The sequence below is a fragment of the Thunnus thynnus genome, chromosome 6, assembly GCF_963924715.1.
Source record: "Thunnus thynnus chromosome 6, fThuThy2.1, whole genome shotgun sequence".
NCBI classification, from domain to species: Eukaryota; Metazoa; Chordata; class Actinopteri; order Scombriformes; family Scombridae; genus Thunnus; species Thunnus thynnus.
Window position 1 is genome coordinate 26,124,223 of NC_089522.1, and position 20,510 is coordinate 26,144,732.

At 38.9% G+C, this 20,510-nt stretch overlaps 2 protein-coding genes across 8 annotated transcripts in view; both read right to left on the minus strand.

Annotated features, from left to right (window-relative positions):
• Window positions 1-2,138: 2,138 nt before the first annotated feature.
• tuba5 (tubulin alpha 5) lies at window positions 2,139-13,781 on the minus strand. 2 transcript variants are annotated; one of them, XM_067593022.1, is made up of 6 exons: window positions 10,816-13,781; window positions 10,153-10,254; window positions 8,050-8,275; window positions 4,496-4,644; window positions 2,899-3,579; window positions 2,139-2,823 (listed from the first exon to the last, which is right to left on the minus strand). In XM_067593022.1, exons 1-6 carry the CDS (start codon window positions 10,816-10,818, stop codon window positions 2,524-2,526), a joined length of 1,461 nt encoding a protein of 486 aa, XP_067449123.1. In that variant the 5' UTR covers window positions 10,819-13,781; the 3' UTR covers window positions 2,139-2,523. The 2 variants fall into 2 exon arrangements, with proteins under 2 accessions (XP_067449123.1, XP_067449124.1); XM_067593023.1 differs by lacking the exon at window positions 10,153-10,254.
• A 151-nt stretch (window positions 13,782-13,932) lies between these two features.
• The window catches only part of klhl12 (kelch-like family member 12), a 124,768-nt gene continuing 118,190 nt past the window's right edge, over window positions 13,933-20,510 (minus strand). For all 6 annotated transcript variants that reach the window (XM_067593017.1, XM_067593015.1, XM_067593018.1 and 3 more), the window contains 10 exons: window positions 20,093-20,246; window positions 19,705-19,922; window positions 18,716-18,865; window positions 18,483-18,597; window positions 18,296-18,402; window positions 18,016-18,211; window positions 17,702-17,860; window positions 17,498-17,596; window positions 17,234-17,420; window positions 13,933-14,989 (listed from right to left, as the gene is read on the minus strand). In XM_067593017.1, coding sequence (XP_067449118.1) covers window positions 14,863-14,989; window positions 17,234-17,420; window positions 17,498-17,596; window positions 17,702-17,860; window positions 18,016-18,211; window positions 18,296-18,402; window positions 18,483-18,597; window positions 18,716-18,865; window positions 19,705-19,922; window positions 20,093-20,246 — 1,512 coding nt within the window. In that variant the 3' untranslated portion in view covers window positions 13,933-14,862. The remainder of the gene's footprint in view (window positions 14,990-17,233; window positions 17,421-17,497; window positions 17,597-17,701; window positions 17,861-18,015; window positions 18,212-18,295; window positions 18,403-18,482; window positions 18,598-18,715; window positions 18,866-19,704; window positions 19,923-20,092; window positions 20,247-20,510) is intronic.

Consider the following 20,510-nt stretch of genomic DNA (forward strand, 5'->3'; position numbering starts at 1 on the left):
AACTCAGATTAATAAACACACTTCAACTCATATTTCATCCACTTTATATAATATATTCATCTTTCAGTCTGACAAAAAGTTAATGATGAAAATCCCCACTGTGTATTTTAATGACTTATCTCAAAGAGATGCAAATTATATATATATAAAAAAAGAGATTTTTCTGCAAATACGATTGCTTTTTGTTCACACCAGTGGATGTTACAGTGATCCCATTCATGAACAGTGTCATAGTATTGTATTTATTGGGACGATGTGCAGTTTTAAACATAACTGTTAATATTTGATGTGTTGCACCAGAGTTGTTAGCCTTAAAGCTAATTATTTTCATCTGCAGTCCCTTACAAATAAAACATATAACAGCACAATAACAAACAGTACAAAGCAAAAAACACACAGGACACAAAATACAACGCTACACACAACAGCACATCACATACACCCACAATGTCGACTAGATATGTGTACTCACCAAATAGTATATTGTAGTTATGGTTATATCTCTAGTCTCTAAGCGGCTGCTGTAACACTTTAATTTACCTTTGGGATGAATAAAGTACTCTATCTATCTATCTATCTATCTATCTATCTATCTATCTATCTATGTATTTATCTATCCATCTCTGTCTGTCTATCTATCTATTTCTGTCTGTCTATCTGTCTATCTATCTATCTATCTATCTATCTATCTATCTATGTCTATCTATCTATCTGTCTATCTGTCTATCTATCTATCTATCTATCTATCTATCTATCTGTCTGTCAATCTGTCTATCTGTTTGTCTATCTATCTATCTGTCTGTCTGTCTGTCTGTCTATCAGTCTGTCTGTCTATCTTTCTGTCAATCTGTCTATCTATCTATCTGTCTGTCTATCAGTCTGTCTGTCTATCAGTCTGTCTATCTATCTGTCTATCTATCTATCTGTCTGTCTATCTGTCTATCAGTCTGTCTGTCTGTCTATCAGTCTGTCTATCTATCTATCTGCCTGTCTATCTGTCTATCAGTCTGTCTGTCTATCAGTCTGTCTATCTATCTATCTGTCTGTCTATCAGTCTGTCTGTCTATCTATCTATCTATGAATGATTAAACCACCTTTCTATTCACCAATAAATCATCACTGGTTGTACTTTTTGTTTCCTCTCATTCACTAATGGACCTTCTCTGAGGATAGACCTCGCCAAATCCATTTCTGGCATTTGTATGAGCTTTCAATGGCTACTGAGTTTATTGATTCCTGGCTGATCCGATCCCATCCTCAGTCCAGTGAGTTTAAGTTGCTCCAGTCTGGCCACAGATACAGTCCAGCTACATGCAGGACCAATAAGCTCAGGAATTCTTTTGTTCCAGCCGCCATTGGCCTTTTAAACAACACATTGTTATTATTATGTTGTATGTTATGTAGTATTTACTGCCTTTAATACTTACTGTTTTGTTGTATTTATTGGTCTGATGGTTGTGTGGTACTGCTGGCTGTGCAATAAATTGCCCTTCAGGGATATAAAGATTTCCTTGATCCTTGAACCTTGAACCTTGACTTGACGGGACAAGAGAAGGCACTTAGTCTCATTTATTTGAGGGGATACAATAAAAATATTGAACTCTGTAAAGGCCTTTTTTAGAGCAGATATCTTGAGTTGTCATGATAGGAAAAGCACAGGCGTTACTAACGACATGAACAATGGTTCTGTCTGTTCAGGTGAAGCCATGACAGTGAGTCAGCATGCAGAGACTCTGAAACCGAAAGCAGCTACATATGTGCAATTCAGCCGTCATTAATGATCCCATCCAGACGTGTTTTAAGATGTGTAAGAATATCCTGCGTTGAATAATTTATATCTAATATCTTTTTTTTTCACAAAAAAGTTCATTTATCTAGTTAGAAAGATGTCTTCTCCTTCACTGAAAACTCCATCCACAGTGTTTGTGCACTTCAAGTTTCTATATCACATATAGTGTAACCTGCATACTGGACCAGGATGGGCTCCAAAATAGTTTATGGCGTCACAAATCATGCTTGTAAGTACACGTCAGCTCAGAGAAGCTTTCCACTATCAGCAGATGGATGTGAAAACAGCCCTCTAGTGTCAAACATCTTTCTGCACAGTGAAGCTCAAAGAGAAGAAACAAGCATTTGAGTGGAGGGGGACTTTAATTTTATTATTTACACCAGTGATTTTCCTTCTGTGACATGTCAAAGTGTCTTCCTGTGAATAAGATTTCATTTTACTAATAGTTACGGGTAGTGTGCTTGCATGTTTGTCATGAGGTAATTTTTTGGGCTTGTACAACACAGAATATGCCAAGACAAGCTTTATTTCACAGATTCAAACACAACTCAGAGAATCTTGTCTTATTACGCAATAATGATTATTATTATCATCATCTCTGGTGTGAGATGATGATACTAGTTAAAAAAACATGTCAGTGAGAAAGTTAATCACTTTGGTTAACTCTAGCTTATAGAAGATACACATACAGTTATGAAATCATTATTGACTCAGTACAGGAGGCCTCACGGGGTTCAGTATTCTTCGCCTTCGTCATCGTTTTCAGAATCGGGATTCATTTGACCCAACTCCTCGTAATCTCTTTCGAGACAGGCCAGGTCCTCTCTGGCTTCCGCAAACTCTCCCTCCTCCATGCCTTCACCCACGTACCAGTGGACGAAGGCACGTTTAGCGTACATTAGGTCAAACTTGTGGTCGAGACGAGACCAGGCCTCAGCGATGGCGGTGGTGTTGCTCAGCATGCACACGGCCCTCTGGACTTTGGCCAGGTCTCCACCGGGAACTGCGGTCGGAGGCTGATAATTAATGCCGACCTGTTGAGACAAATAGGACGATCAGAAATATAAAGCATCTCAAGTTTCACCTCTTACCTTCATAACGTCACTCACCTTGAAGCCGGTGGGGCACCAGTCGACAAACTGAACGGAGCGTCTCGTCTTTATATTCGCGATGGCGGTGTTGACATCCTTGGGGACGACATCACCTCGGTACAGCATGCAGCAGGCCATGTACTTGCCGTGTCGAGGATCACACTTGACCATCTGATTGGTCGGCTCGAAGCAGGCACTTGTGATCTCTGACACGGTCAGCTGCTCGTGGTAAGCCTTCTCGGCGGAGATGATGGGCGAGTAGGTCACCAGAGGGAAGTGGATACGTGGAAACGGGACCAGGTTGGTCTGGAACTCCATCAGATCAACATTGAGAGCGCCATCGAAACGAAGGGAGGCGGTGATCGAGGAAACGATCTGACCAATCAACCTGTTGAGGTTGATGTAACCAGGACTCTCAATATCCATGTTGCGGCGACATATGTCATAGATGGCCTCGTTGTCCACCATGAAGGCGCAGTCAGAGTGCTCTAAGGTGGTGTGGGTGGTCAGGATGGCGTTGTAGGGCTCCACCACAGCAGTGGATACCTGGGGAGCTGGGTAAATAGCAAACTCCAACTTGGATTTCTTGCTGTAGTCTACAGACAGACGCTCCATCAGCAGGGAGGTGAAGCCAGAGCCGGTTCCCCCTCCGAAGCTGTGGAAGACCAGGAAACCCTGCAGGCCTGTGCACTGGTCCGTCTGATGAGGGGGACAGAAGGACAGGACGGTCTCCGATAAGTCTAAAAACTTCACTTAGGAACAATATTTCCATATATTAGACCAAAAAAAAGCTTTCAACCACATCTCATGGTCTTCATCAGTAGATAGAGTTTGCTCAGTGGTCATCATGTGATCTATAACCTCTGTCTTTCTTTAAAGATGGTCTTTGACAGTGACAATGAAAGCCGAGCAAACTATGTCTGCTGATGAAGACTGTGGGATGTGGTTGCAAGCTCAAGAAAAAGACAGTAAGTCGACCTTGAGTCAAGATTTTTTTTTTGTCAAAGTACTATTTCAAAGATTAAGAACAAACTTTCATACTCACGCTTTCCACACTTTGAGTTTCACTATGAATGAAAAGTGTGGTACTAATTACATATATTTATGATGATTATTATGATGATTATTATGGTTATAATGATGATGATGATGATGATGATGATTATCACATGTTTGTGAACATGAGTCACAGAATTGAAGTGGTTCAAACAATCATAGTGAACAGCGATGGAAGAAGTATTGAGATGTTTTACTTATGTAAAATAAGCAATATAGTATGAATACAATACAATACATTATTAGTGATATAGAACAAACTCCATTAAGTAAAAGTTCAGACATTTTAGTTGTAAAAATGTTAATAACAGTGTTTTTTCTTTAAACAGAACTCCACATGCACAGCCAGTATTTTCAGTCAGGTGCTGGTCGGTCACAGGAACATCTCATGAAGATCAAAATTAACTACCACCTGTAATGTAATGTTTTTTCTTTGTTTGCCTAATTATTTCTGCAAAGGGCACATTGACATTTGTTCATATAAAAACCATTTTTGAATCAGGAAAATTCACTGTAATCAGCAGTCATTTTGTCATTTGGTTTTATTATTATTGCTGACCATTTTGCGGATGCGCTCCATGACTCCATCGATGATCTCTTTCCCGACAGTGTAATGGCCGCGAGCGTAGTTGTTGGCTGCATCCTCCTTTCCAGAGATCAGCTGCTCCGGGTGGAAGAGCTCTCTGTATTTTCCAACCCTCACTTCATCTGAGGAGAAAGATTTTGTTCAGAGAGGACATTCAAATCAAACCACAGCTTGATTTACATAACTGTCACAGTATCTCTAAACTGTCACATTATCTCTGAACTGTCACATTATCTCTAAGCTTTTAAACCCACTGGTGGGTCCAATAATGTTTCAAACTCATTACTAACTTTACATATCCAAAGGTACCGACTATATCAGGCTGACTGTTTGGGAATTGTGTATAAAATGATGCACACGATATCTAGAATGGAGTGTATAATATCATCAAAGCATTATGAAAATGGGAAATGTTGCTTGGGAAAATAGGAAACACATAAATAATTAAATGTGTGCCCCCAAGACTCCCCAAAAATAGGAAAACAAATAAATAAAGTGAACTAATGAAAAATAAATCGAGGAGTAAACTAAATTAAGTTAAAGGATGGTATAATTGGTAAAGATTTAGATAACAACCCCCAACGTACAGCATAATTATTTCCAATATACAGTGTCAATTTTTTGTACTAAAAGTGAACCTGTACAGTTCGTACTGATACATAAATGTAGGTTTTAGAGAACAAGATGTGATGTTAGGGAATAAGGAAATAACAATCTGGGAACTTAAAAAGAATTTGTATTGCTGGTATTTTTTAAATAACAGGTACCTGCTGTAAACACTGCACCTTCAGCATAATTTAATTGCTTTTCTGCTGTATGTTTCATTTAATAGTTGTTAATAGTTATGAATTAAGAAGGGATGCACGATATTATCGGCACGTCATCGGTATCGGCCGATAAAAGCTCTAAAATGAAATATCGGCATCGGCCATTTCTGCCGATTATAAGAGGCCGATCTGTTGCCATCTCCTCCGCTGCCTGACTGTGCTTCCCGCCATGGACTGTTTCACCCTGACGGTCCCGGTGCTTCCTCCGCAGGCTCCACTTCACTCAAGCTGCCCGTCAGACCCGCTGCTTCTTCCCACTTTAACTTGAATAACAAACCGGGACTCAGTGCTCTGGTTGGATCAACATACAGAACCAGAGCTAATGTTAGCTGTGAGGCTAGCTGGCTGTGTTTCCCTCCGGTCATGCTGCGGCTTACGCTCCGCTAGCCTCTCAGCTAACGTTAACCCCAGCTCTTCATGTGGATCCAACCGGAGCACCGAGCCCCGGTTTGTTATTCAGGTTAAAGTGGGAAGAAGCAGCGGGTCTGACGGGCAGCTGAGTGAAGTGGAGCCTGCTGAGGAAGCACCGGAACCGTCAGAGAAAAGCAGTCCGTCGAGGGGCTGCTATGTTCGGCTGCACAGATAGGAAACACCTTGGCTGACAGGATGTACCAGTCTGTTTGGGAAAAAAAAATCTTTTTGGTTTATAACGGCGGTTGGCAACCAGCGTATTAGGTGCATTACCGCCACCTTCTGCTCCGGAGTGTGGACCAGAGATTAAATCCTACACATTAATCCTGTCGGTCTAATGAACTCAATGAAAACTCTACGGCTCCACCAACTTGGCTGGTTCATTAAAGGTTTAATGCTGAGCTCCTGAATCCAGTCTTCCTAGATTCTTCCTTCATATACTGTCTTTCTTGATCATACTTAGTACAATCTATGTCTGCATGTATAATAGTCTCCTCAGCCAGCTGGAAAAAAATATGTGCATATATCGACATCGGCAATCGGCCACAGTGAGTTGGAAATATCGGCATATCGGATATCGGCAAAAAATCCAATATCGTGCATCCCTAGAATTAATATACAAGTGTAATGAGTAGGCACTTTTATGTATCACAGGAATTAATTTCTCTGTATTTTTGGCTTGATCCTTGTGTCACTTGGTGACTCAGTGATGGACTGTTAATGACTGCTATTGTGCTGATGGACGTAAGCGGTCTCACTGAAATGATGCTGCTTTATTTTCTCTCTTTAGTCTGTGCTTTTTGGTTCTTGTTTAAATGTTTATTTCTAGTGATCTTAAGCTGTCTATTAGTTCCCATTTCTCTTAAAAAGAAAAGCCTATAAAGTTACATACTGTACAGTAACAGGACATAAAATCGATCATCTTCCATAACTGCCTTGGCCACACATTAGATCAGTTAAGCTGTATTTTAGGGCTGTAACTAACGATTGTTTTCATTATTGATTGATCTGTAGATTATTTTCTTGATTAATCAATTAGTGGTTTGGTCCATAAAAAAAATCAGAAAATGGTGAAAATGTTGTTACCAAAAGCCCAAGATGCAACTTAAGATGTCTTGTTTTGAAATAATAGTCGATAACCTAAAGATATTCTGTCATAGAAGACTAAAGAAACCTGAAAATATTCACATTTAAAGAGCTGCAACAAGAGAATTTTTGTGTTTTATCTTAAACTTAACTCAAAACAATTAATCGATTATCAAAATAGTTGGAGAGATAGTTGGATAAATTTTCTATCGATCGACTAATTGATTAATCGACTGATTGTTGCAGCTCTACTGTATTTACCGTAGAAACCTTATCATGAAGTGACAACTTACTGTACTCAGATTTATGAAGCGCTACAAAACTCATTACAACATCTTCCCCCCAAACGTACAGCTTTATTGCTCAGTAATGGCCACACAATACTCTGCACTAACAGAATAAATACCTGATGGTTAAAAATACTGACAGTATAAGTTCTCTTTAAGTTCTCAAATGTCAGATTGTTGCTCAGTAGGTCATACGTACCCCGAATATTAGAATACTTATCACTTTAAAAAGTACATACAGTATAAATTATTTATTTTATTGCCATATTGTTACCTCTTTATTCCCTAAATCCACATATTGTTCCCATGTACCTACAGAACATGTTCGTATTGGTATGTACTGAACTAATTCAGTGTTAGTACAAAAAAAATTACACTGTAAATTGGGAATAATTACGCTGTAGGTTGCAGGCTGTAATCTAAAGAATTACCCAATTATTTGACAAATAGTATTATTTATTGACATATTCAGTTATATTCTTGAGCTGTCTGATTTGAATCCCAGTGCTTGTGAAAAATTCAAATGCAAGAAAACTTATAGTGGTGTAGCTTCAGTGAAGAACGACTGACAGTGTTGAACAAGAAAAATCTTTGAAGTTTGAAGCTTTTTAAGCATAAATTGAAAGTTCATATTGGAAACTGGGTTTTTCCAAGATAAAATCAATCCAATATTCCTCTCTGCAACTTGCTATTTACACAATTCACTTCAGTAAATGTTAGCCAGTGAATAAAAGGTAAAGGAGTCACCACTGGACTTGTTGCTTGGATACCTGTGTTCGCCTCAGCAGTTACCTGCATGACCTGCGTGGATGGAGACGCTCACACTAGACGCATAAGACCACACATAATATGATGATGAGAACGGTAATAAAAAAACTGAGATAAGGAGGGTAAAAATAAACACATGGCTGCTCACCAACCACTGTGGGCTCCAGGTCGACGTATATCGCTCTGGGAACATGGCGCCCAGAGCTCCCAGTGTTGAAGAAAGTGTTGAACGGGTCTTCACGAGAGTTCGGTTCTGCAGGACCGTCCAGGAAGACGCCGTCAGGACCGACACCGTGCTCGAGACAGAAGAGCTCCCAGCAGGCATTACCTGTCTGCACACCTGCCTGGCCCACGTGGATGGAGATGCACTCTCTCTGTGCAGAACAACAGTACAGATGGAAGTTAAGACGCTGTCACAAAGTTTATTACAGTAAAGGCATCAAGTATCACAGTAAAAACAACCTTCTGAACTTCTTTAATGTCCCAGGACTTTAATGATTTGTAAGCACAGCCATCTGTTGGAAACCTAAACCTCAGAATGATGAACAAGGAGCTTCTTTAAAATATTATTTTGTTAGAAATATATATTTTTGCAATTTCTCTGATCTTTAAATGATCATCACAATTTAAAACTGCTGTTGAAATAATGTCATGGATGTGTAGATATCTATTTCAAACAGATGAAGATGCACAGCTATGGAAGCAAAGAAAGGCCAGAAGGATTTTAATCTAAAAAAAACCCCAATGTGTTTTAATATTTACTGTTAAAATTTAAATACTACTTAATTTATAGTGTTGTAATATTTTACTTTGAAAAACATCTTATGGAATTTCTGAGGTTTGAACTTCAAGTTTCAAGTAAAAAAATTTGAAATTTTTTTTATTTTTAGGGTTAAAAAATTCACACAGAAAAATGTTTTGTCCGTTTATTATACTCAAGTTGTTCAAATTCAGTGAGTCAAATTTTGATCATAAACGTCAAGTCAGGTAGCAAAAAAAATCAAGTTGCTGAAGTTGAATTAGTGAAATTCAGACACCAAGATAATAAATTCAAACTTTAACCAAAGACAGACAACTGAATCTGAATGAAATCTATCAGATCTCCTATTAGGTTACATTTTGTCAGTCAAAAGATTGTCATGGTCCGACTCTTGTTTTAACGAGATAAGTTTATTAACCACATTAAACCAAATTAAAGCGTTAACTGAATGTTTTAAGTATGGGTTATGGAAATCAGTGATATCAGTGGTGCATGTGATGCGTGATCGGAGAGTGTGTGAGTGTTGTAAGGCTGCATAGACGCAAAGTAAACCACTAAACCAACATAACCAAATCAAAAGGGCCGTCTGTGGGAAAGAGGAAAAAGCTGAAGCAGCAGCCGAGTGTCAGAGAGCGAAAGCCGTGCTGCTTCCAGGCTCTAACGATCACCTGCACAGAGAGGTAAAGGTTGTTTTTTTGTCCGTCTACAATGTGAAGCTCCTCAGTGAAGATTTAATGTGAATATAATATTAGCAGCGTTTAGCAGCTCATGTAAAGAGAAAATCTCACTGAGCGTTCTGAGCAGATTCGTTGAGTGTAAAGCAGTAAACCTGCACATATCAAACCGCCAAGAACTGTTCAGAAAAACACTTTGAAATGAGTGAACAGCGTCAGGAATTTCAATATATCTCCATGGAAACACAGGAGGTCTTAAGTCCCGTCTCGCATTTTTATCCCCTTGCAGCTCAGGGCCCTCACAGACTTGATGTGATGACGGTGGACACGTCACGATACATACGGCTGAAGTCCTCAAGGGCTCAGTCTGCAGGTCTAGAGGGGGGACATTTGGATTCAGCCAAACACAAGATGACACCACTTACCAAGAAAGAGACGTTCAGACTGAGACACTTGAAATTTTTTTATCGAAATTTGTGAATTTGGAAAAAACAGAAGTCAAGTTTTAGAATTTGCACTACTTGTTTAATTCAAACCATATAAAATCAGACAGATGGTTTTTAAAGTAAACTATTTAATTGCTGGGCCCATAAATTTAGTGGTAATTACATTTTAACAGAAGTATTCAGTTATGTTGATTTAACTGTGAAAATTCAAGTTATTTTGGCCTTTTTTTGCTTCCATACGCAGCAGCTCAGCGTGCAAAGCAAAAATGTCTGATGATACACAGCATTGTTTGTTATATTCGTGCGCTTTTTTCGCAATTGTTTAGTGTAAACAACGTCAAAGCAGGGCAGGCTTTATGCCAGAACTCAACTGTTGCATTTTCCAAGTCTTTCCAGCAGTCTTGTTTCAACATGTTGAGAATTTCTGCTTTTGTTTTCCCTGGAGGAAGAACAACCCCCAAGATGATTTTCTGCTGTTGAGTGACATTTGTAAGACATGGTTGGACGAAAGTTTGGAACACGAACGCCAATAAAAATATTAAAATGTTCACAAAAAGAAATCATCTACAAGCCTACAAAGAGACAGGTTGAATCTGTTCAGATTCATTCAGGCTGAAGATGAAACTTTTAGCTCCTCTTGTTGCTCGTCTACCGTAAACAGCCTGTCAGTTATTATTACTGTGCATTAATTAAACTATTAACACACAAAATGCAAAGAAGACATCATTCAAGTCGTCAAAAGACATGCATGTTAACACAAACAGCCGCATCTTTTAATGTAAAATACATGTAATGTGCAAAGTCTCATGTTTTTGTAGATTGGATATAATGATGAATTAATGCATAGTTTTTCCTTGCACATCATTTTTAAAAAGTCGTGGAGATTTCACAGTAACAGTAAGAATCATATGGTGTATTAGTTTTATAGAAAAAGGAAAAGTAAGTTAATTTTTAGTGTAAAATCACAGAATGTCTCAGTACAGTTTTACAACAAATGATCAAATATTTAACTTTTTACAATGAGATTTTCTTACCATGTTGCTCCAGATGATATGAGTAGTTGGTTTTATGAGAAACTGTAAGTTGTTAGTCAGTCAGCGGAGCTCCGGACTGACTGTCTAATTCCTCTGCAGTGTCCCAGGACGGGTAACTTGTCTCCAGTCGCTCTTTATACGTGCAGACGTTCTCACCGCGCTGTGTGTCAGTGACTGAGGAGGGTGTACAGTACATGCAGGGGGAGGGATGAAGACTTTCCTCCCACATGAAGCTACCTCTCCCTCAAAGTGTTGTTTTAGTCACCTTCTTCTTGTTTTTACTGGCATAATTCAGACAGAAAACTTCAGATTTTGTCATCTTTCACATTTCATTTTACACATTAATTGTCTCACTGATTATCAATAAACATCTTACAGTGGTGTCATAAGTAGCTTCTTCAGAAAGAAAGAAAACTTCTGAGCTGTGTGAGTTGTGAAAAGTGGAAAAGTGAGTCATACATAGAACGATGATTTGAGAATCATTCGAATCATTCTTTCCATCAAATGACTCGACGAAACGCTGAAATATTCTGGTGTGTAGGTGTTTCGAAACAGGAATGGCTGCTTCATTTTTGAGTTGTTGTTTGAGTTGTTTTCTGACTTTGTCTCAAAAGCCGTGGATCATATAATTAGTATTTACTCTGATCTCTCCAGCGTTATTCAGCAGGCCCACACGTATTGTCGGTAATTTATTGAGGTGGAAAGTAACTAAGTACAAACTGAGTACAATTTGAAGTACTTGTACTTTAATTGAGTATTTTTCCATTTAATTTTGCTACTTATTATTTCTACTTCACCACCTTTCAGAGGCAAATACTGTACTTTTTCCTCAACTACACTTATTTGACAGCAATAGTTACTAATTACTTTGCTGATTAAAACTTTAAATATAAAATATACGACGGGCCGGTAAAACAAAATGTACTGTTATAAAATGAACCGCCCATCAGTAAAGCTGTTTGAAACAGCTTCAGCAGTCAGCGACGGCAATAAAATACACATTAATGTGTAATAATCCAATAATATAATATATAATAATAACTCAACACTCACAGGGGTCATTTCCCTGCATTATGAGTACTTTTGATCATTTTAAGTACATTTTGCTGAGAATACGTGAATAAATCTTAACATGCAAGACTTTTACTTGTAACAGAGTATTTTTATAGTTGGTACTTTTACTCAAGTAAAGACTCTGGATTCTTCTTCAACCACAGGTGATTTACGAATGTTGTTGTAGACGTGAAGTTTGGAAAATTTAATTGTGAAGATTATTTGTTTTATTTATTAATTGGTTTTCTTTATTTTTGGACATTTTTGTAGAATTATTTGAAATTGTATAAGCAGCGTTCACAGCACTTTGTGATTCGTTTTAAAAACTTCATTTAGCCACTTAAGTAGAAATGCAGAAAAACACTGAATACGACTCAAGTCCTGCATGAAAAATCATGGATCAAAGAACAAAAGTGGCAAATGTACTTATATATCAAAAATAAAAGTACTCAATAAGAATGGTTTCTTTATATTTTAGTATGTTATTAAATTAATATTACTGATGCATTTTAATGTTGCAGGTGATCTAAATGAGGCTAATTTAAAGTTTATATATTGTAGTAGTTTATAACAACACATATTTTTTCCAGCACTGACGTAAAGTTTAGAGGACTGCAAGGACGGAAAAAAAGAACATAGCGAAGAAAATAATTTGCATTTGTAGTTTAACTGCAATAAAACTATTATTTTACAGTTTTAATCAGATAAATAAAACAGTGAAAGAGTTTTTGTACTCATTGAAGAGTAATTTATCCTCCTATTGTATCTTTAATTTTTAAAAATTGGACGTGAAAGTGCAGACGTTGGTGAAATTGAGATGTTTTGTCATTTGGTGATTATCCAAATTTACCATTGAATACCAATCTGGTGTTCAATCTTAATGCTCCATTTATCAGAATAAACATACTGACAGATGTACTAACCTTGCAGGTTTACTCTCACTGGTTGAGTGAAGATGATCTTTCTTACGAAACACAGGTTAAAGAGTAACTGATTGCCTAATTCAACGGATTACTGGAAACACTTTTCAGATGGTATTCAACCGTTTTATCAAGTCATCAGATCATGTTTTCTTTGGAAATACAGTTGGTGGCAGAAAGGTGACCCCTCAGAAAATCTACTGGTAGACATTTTACCAGCACGGAAAGTTAGACTTTTTTTTTATTAAAGGGAAATATTATCATTCAAAGACCAACACAGCTGTCATCCCCGAGAGGTTGGAGAGAGTGAAACCAGGTGTTTGGTGACATGAGAGACGTCTGAATTCAGTTTTTCCTGTTTCCTCATATTTAAATGGAGACATTAAATTCCCCCTTCATTGTGCAGAATGATGCATGTGCAGAGTTTGACACTAGGGGGCTGTTTTCACATTCATCTGCTGAAGAAGTTTCTCTAAGCTCACTGAAAATCTGAGTTTAATGTTCCTCTCCATACATGTTTTAAGATGTAAATATAAAATACTCTGCTTTGAATAATTATTTGTGTCTGATATGGGTTTTCTTTTCAATTATCAAGTTAAAACCCTTAAAATGACATCTACTCCTTCTCCCTCATTAAAAAAAATCCAGAGTCAATAAAAATTCAAATATAACGAGAATCAAAACGCATTTTTGAGCGGAGAGGGACTTGAGCATGATTTATGAAATCACAACTAGTTTGGAGTCCATCAGTTCAACTTGTGAGATTAATAATATTTGCATATTTGTAGATTCTGGATTTTTCAATGAGGAAGCAGTCGATGTCATTGAAAGGATTTTAAACATGGTAACTGAACTTTTTTTGTAGAAAAGAACACATCATGTACAAGTTAATATTCTGAACAGATGATTTTTATATGTCCTGAAACATGTGTGGAACGATTAAAATGCAGTTTGGTGAATGTGAGACATCAAACTGCTCCGAGTGGCTGAACGGTTTCTTTACATTTGAAATGTGGATGTGAAAGATGAGTTTTCTTACCACTGACTCAGCAGTCGACATGTGAAGCGTTTTAGTCTCTCTGCGTCACTTGACAGGTGTTCGTACGCTGAGACGATGCACCACAGATGAAAAAAAAAAAAAGTGTCAGTTCTCAGTGTGTTTATTCACTTCCCAGGCAACAGTGATGGCAGGACTTTGTGTCCTACATGTACATGATGTCCAAACTTATAAGCTGAAGAAAAAAAAAAAAATTAAAAAAAAAAAAAATCAAAAAAAAAAAAAATCACATGCACCTCATATTTATTACTTTGTGATTTTTCAGTTTTGCCAAATAATGGGACAAAATAATCAGACTTAACTGTTACAATTCAGTCATTTTCTAAAACAATATTCATCTCTAAATATATATTCTGAGAGCAACAATAAGTAATAAATCTTTTATAATAAAGTGATTTGAATGTAAAAGCACTGTTTACAGGAAGAATTACAAAAAAGGGGCTGAATTACTGACCCATTAATGACCTCGCAAATGCCACGTGAGTACACTCGATAACAAGCCGATGCAACTATCGTCAAAGTCAAATGGGAGGCAACATGGATGTTCACTGTTCGATGTAGGCCAAAGTCATATAAGGCATATAGCAGCAACTGGAGTCTAAATCTGCTCCATCTTTTCTGTTTTCTTGTGATGAGTAGAAATATATTGCACTTTGAAGACAAACTGAAAAAATAATCTCACAGGTAACGACAGCAACAAGGACCACTGAAGAGAGTCATGCAAGTGGTGATGGACTCCTCGGAGGCCTCATTTTGAGAAGAAGTCTACCGCGGCGAAGCTTAATCTCTGTTGCGCAGTCCAAGTGGTGAAGGGTTAACCATCCAGCGGAGGAGGCAGCCCGAACGGCTGCATTCAAGAGGGTTTTTTTTTTCTTTTTTGAGAGTTCCTATTTGCATACTGGCGAACAAACAAACATCTCCCTTTGTTGGCTCTGTTTTAGTAGCATTTTTATCAAAGTCTAGCTGCCTGTCCTCCTTGCTGCTTTTCCTCTTGTGGTTCATTTTCTTGGCAAAAGATCACTTTTCTCGTAGAACACAGACGCCTGCGTCACACCGCTGCGTCGCCATGGAGGTAACAACCTCCCACGAGTCGATAACTGGATCGTAACATTCGATACTGCTGAGAAGAGAGTTCCCATCGTATCTAAAAAAGAGATATGAGACAAACAGAGAGGAACTGAGAGTTTGAACCACAACAAAAAGCACTGTGTCGCGCTTTCAAGTCGAACTGAATATAATACTAAAAGGCAGAACAAGTTACTACACTTGGATTGGCCTGTTGCGGCATGTTCAATCAAAACTTAATTCAGATGTTGAAACTACTGTCAAGTTTCATGATACAGCTGTCTTAGTGTGTTTGTACTGCGGAGACATAAAGAACAACTTAATTACTACATCTGAACTTAGGTAAGAAGACAAAAAAGAAGACTGATTCACTTGTAGATTTTCTCTGTAACTCATTTAAATTCTTCACCAGACCCTGTTTATTATTCTACTACATCTGGAAACGTGATGTTATGTCGGTATTGATGAACATGAAAGAATTTGTCAGTTATGTGAGTAAAATGAAAGCAGAATGAAATGCACTTTGTTTTATATCATCCTTAGTATCAAGATCTAAAAAAAAAAGAGGTTATTCAGTAGAACTAATGAGGATTGTAATTAGACTGAATGAATACTTACATTACAAAACTGGTCCTGAGTTTTAAAAGAAATGCAAGTTCGAAGGCTTATCAGACGCAAAAACACTGCAGAGAAGTTTCTAATACTGAGAAACAGGATTTTACAACTCTAGAGAGTTATCACAATGGCAATTATTTCATCTTTTGTCTCACTGATTGCAAGGCTAACAATAGAAATACGGCGTTCACGACAAAATAACCTACCAGGAATGTGAGCTTGCATGTATTTGATTGGTCACACTGCATTACGTTGCATCATAAGTTGAACATGTTGACTCTGCGTTTATTCAGCTGGAGCCTTGTGCGTCTACACCTCCACTGGACCAGCGACATTCAAATGAATGAAATTATGTTGTTGTTTTTTTTCCCAAGCAACACTAACGTTAATCTGAACACGGCTAAACAGAGGAGACATGCATGGAAGTGTTGTATTGTATCTTTCGGTACATGTGAAGTATCTTAATTGGTGCAAACATATATATATATATATATATATATATATATATATGTATATCATGTATGTTCAATCTAGCCTCCATTTAAAGGACAAGTTTGATGCTGTGATCATTCCTCCTCTCTTTAGTAGCCATGAACGGGAAGAGGAACGAGGTCCACAGTCCTTGTTCTGTGTAAAACTGCATTCTGAGGTTTCAGTGGTCTGAAGTTACAATCAAGTGTGTGTCTTCCAAAGTTACAACCTTTTCAGCACTAAGTTCCCTTTTTGCATTTCCCTGAAAAGCATTTCCTCGCTTAGTTGCAGGGGATCGATACGTCCTGTTAGTTGCATGGTTGATTTTGGATAATTCACTGCTGAAGGTCCATATTTGTTTTGGATTAACTTTAGAAAGTATTTTTACACAGAACAAGGACCATGAATTTTGTGCCTCATTTCTTGTAGTTTAGTTTTACCAGGGTATCACTCGGAGGGGAGGAGCAATTACCGCAACCCACAAGGGTCGGATTATGCTCGGAAAAAAAAAAAAGAAACAGTTTGCAACCAGACCTCGCCGGTAATCAAATGTATTTATAGTGGTTCCAAAGAAAACGTGTCATAGAGGAGGAGGAAACATGGTATTGTTTAAAAAGTTTAAAAAAAAAAAAGTTTAACCTCTGCATACTTTCTCATCTCTGCATAGCTGGACAATCACAACATGACGTTGGTGTGAATGTGGGATTGTCAGTTTCGGTAAATTACTGAAATTGTTGGATATGGCCCCTAAACCCCACCCCATCCCTTATCGGAAAGGTTTTGAGGGAGGGGGATGCTGAGACTATGTGATCATCCGACAAGCAGTTCTGACATAGTATACACCAGCAGTTAGTCTCTGAGTAATGTATTAAGATAAACTTGAAAAAGCTGAACCTATCGTTTAAAGGCAGAATGAGTAGGATTAGTAGGATTGAGGATCAGTCACAGTGTCTGTATCTGCAGAGAACCCGCCCTCTGCCTGTATTTTCTTATTTTGCTGTGTTCAAGATGTTTCTGAGTCCCCAGCCAATAACCGTGCACAGGGTGTGGGGGTGGGGAAATAAAAATGTAGCAACTGCTTCGTAGCGTGCACTTCTGGTGTCGTTGAGCCGGGGTGGAGGGGCCAACTTTGAATGTTGTGTTTTACGAACTGCAACCGACAAATCCTCATACTCATTCTGCCTTCAAGCCCGCCGCCACAGAAAGCAGGAGGAACATCAGGACACTCCTTCCTTACCCGGCGATGGCATAGAGACGTCCTCGGAGAACGGTTGCTCCTACGTAACATCGAGGAGTGGTCATACTGGCTACAGTGGTCCAATAGTCTGTTCTGATGTTGTAGACCTCAACAGAGTCGAGGTGTGAAACACCATCAAAGCCTCCTACTACATAGATGTGGTCGTTGAGTAAAGCCACACCAGCACCTGAAACAATATGAAGGTGTCAGACAAACAGTACCACAGACTGTTAGCTGACAGTTTTCTTACCCTGGAAAACCTACCTGACCGCTTAGTGGCCATTGGTGTGACACTGGTCCAGTGGCCTGTGTGAGGGTCATACCGCTCCACTGAATTCAGTATATTCAGTCCATCGTATCCACCTGTGAGGAAACATCAATGAAACAATGAGCTGTGTTTGTTTTCTCAATGTGACCTCAAGTGTCAAAGCTATCAAAGACTGAGATGTTTGGATTTTGTGTCCGTACCTAGACAGTATATGAGTCCACTGGCCACCACCAGACCAGCCCCTTCTCTTGCAGTCTGCATGTCTCCCAGCATGCTCCACTGGTCAATGTTTGGGTCATATCGCTCCATGCTGGTATGGCGCCGGCTGCCGTCGAAGCCACCGGCAACATAGATCATATCTGTCGAGAGTCAAGAAGGAACAAAATGGAAAACCACAACTTTACTCACATTGTTTACTTTTCTGAGAGAGAGGAAAACATTCTCAGGGGGATTTCACGGGAAGAAAAAAAAAACAGTGGAGATGTGAGTCATTTGGCAGAGAAACCCTCCTCACCTCCGAGTGTTGTGGCCCCAGCAAGGCCACGACGTACATTCATGGTAGCGACAGTGTACCAAACACCGTCCTCGTCCGCCGTGTAGTCCAGGCACTCCACAGAGCTGAGCCTCGACCGGCCGTCGTAGCCCCCGATCACATAAACCCGATCGTGGAGCGACACTGTGGCGACGTAACGCCTTTTCCGTGCAATGTTCTATAAAGAAAATTAGTCCTGTATTAGTCAAACCTGCTGTGATAAAAACAACAGCATAAAATCTTTAAAATCTTAAATACTTACAGGAAGAAAGCTCCATTCTTGAGTTTTCGGATCATATTTCTCAACTATGTCTATTGGTGATTGTTGGCTGCCAAACCCACCTATAACCAGCAGGACTTCTTTGGCACCTGAAAAAAAAAATTCATTTTATTACCGACAACAGTGTGAATTACAAAGTAGATAAATAAATATAGTTGTTAAAACCTACCTAATCTGGCTTGTGTGCGTGGACCCTGCATCTCGCTCCTCAGCTCCGGTCTTAAGTGGAATTTCTTGGCCTCATCAACAAGGTCTCGACATGGCAGGCTACACCGAATGAGGGGCTAAAAACGTGTCAAAACTTGCTTAATTACGACGGTAAATGTAATGAACGCTTCAGTAGATAACCCTTCATTGGAAGCTTAAGAGTGTTATTACAGAAGAACCTGCTGTCGGGCTCACCTCAACATCAATGACATCTGTAATATAGCGGGGGGTCAGCAGCGGCATCCGAACAAACTCGAGCATGTCTGGCAGATAGGGCTCTCTCTCTTTTCGGTTGTGTTTGACCCAGTTTAACACTGCTTCAAATACCGGCTCCTCCGAGTCCACCTACATATAGACAGCATATAAAAAACAATAAAGACGGTAAATCCACACATTAACTAAACAATTAGCTGACAACTGTAGTTAAAAATGCTGCACAATATTCATTAGTGTCCATTTTTGACTATTAATTGTTTATCGATTGCAATTATTTCAGTAACTGCAAAGAAATAACGTGCGACAGAACAGTCTTCTAAAAGGTAAAACAAGCCACAAATTTACACCCTAAATTCCTCACATGAGAAAGATGACACGAAACGCAAATAGTTTTACTGAAGGCAAATTATGCGTGACTGTGATTTACATGTATAGTCTAGTTTTATTTTAAAAAACACAACAAAAATGACAGGAAGGACCTTCTGAGTGAATTGATGATCTATAAATCATCATGTGATAATAACTGTGTTTACACAACACAAGGTGTGTGGTTGGGAACAGGAATTTCCTGGGCACACAGGCAAACCTAAATCAGGTTTTCTTCTCTGCAATTTCATTGTCAGCCCCCCCCCCCCCTCCACAGTGGTGAGCGGTATTGGGGGGGCCCACTCACTGAGATTACAGCAGGTTCGTACTTGCTTTTCTCTTTAAGTATTCAGGGGTTTGAAAGACAATATGAAAGCTGTGAAAGTCAAGCTCAGTTCATACTGCGTAAGTCATTTTTCATCTTAACACCAATTCTGCAGGTATTAAGATGTATTGAAGAGCAGATATGTCATTAATTTAACAGACTGGTTTCAGGTGTTTCAAATAATACATATTCAGCAACAACAGATCAAGCTGCCGCCGTTGCGCACGTGATGATAACACCAAAAAGCTCAATGCCTGAAGTCATCCAGTTTTCTTACCTGGATTTCATCACATTTTATAAGCTTTTCGACTTCTGTCTGGCTGAGCAGCATGAACTCCTCATGCTGGACCACCTCGGAGAAATGCTTCTGGGAAAAGAGCTCAGCCGCCTGCATCAGGTCAAGGCAATTGTGAGTTTCAGCAAAGTCCCGAATACCCAGACAGTTGGTGGGATCAAGCTGACTCTCCAAAAAATCACAACACGCTCTTTTTACCCCTGAGGAAAACAAAAATACATCTGTAAATACACACATGTATCATTCAAATTCTGACAAATCCCACACATGACTCTCCAATCACTCATCTGAGCCATGCCTTGCTGTGCCTGTACTCAGCGATATCAGCTGGCTTAAGCACACAAAATCTCGGTACGGCAGGCGCTCCTACCTTTGAGCTGAAGCAAACACGCTGCAGGGAGCAGTTCTTGTACATTTTCCACGGTAACTAGCACAGTCTCGGTGTAGACGAAATCCAACAGGATCTCCATAGTTGATGCTGTGAGCCCCTGAATGTCGACGAAAGATTTTCCCTTTTCTGCAAGCTGCAGAGGCACATAAACAGAGATTATCAGGTGTAATTACAAGAAACATATAACTTACGAGCATCAAGTTTTATCCTGTTGCAGTTCTCATAATCATCTTGCATGAGGCTCAACTGTGTGATCTTTTGTAAAATCTAAAATTTATCTTAGAGGCCAAAAAAGGAGATAATAAACATCATATCAGATATGTAACCGGGGCATATTAGATACCCTTATTCTCTTAATTCAATATGTAAAGGTACAGAATTCATCATGTTTCTTCAG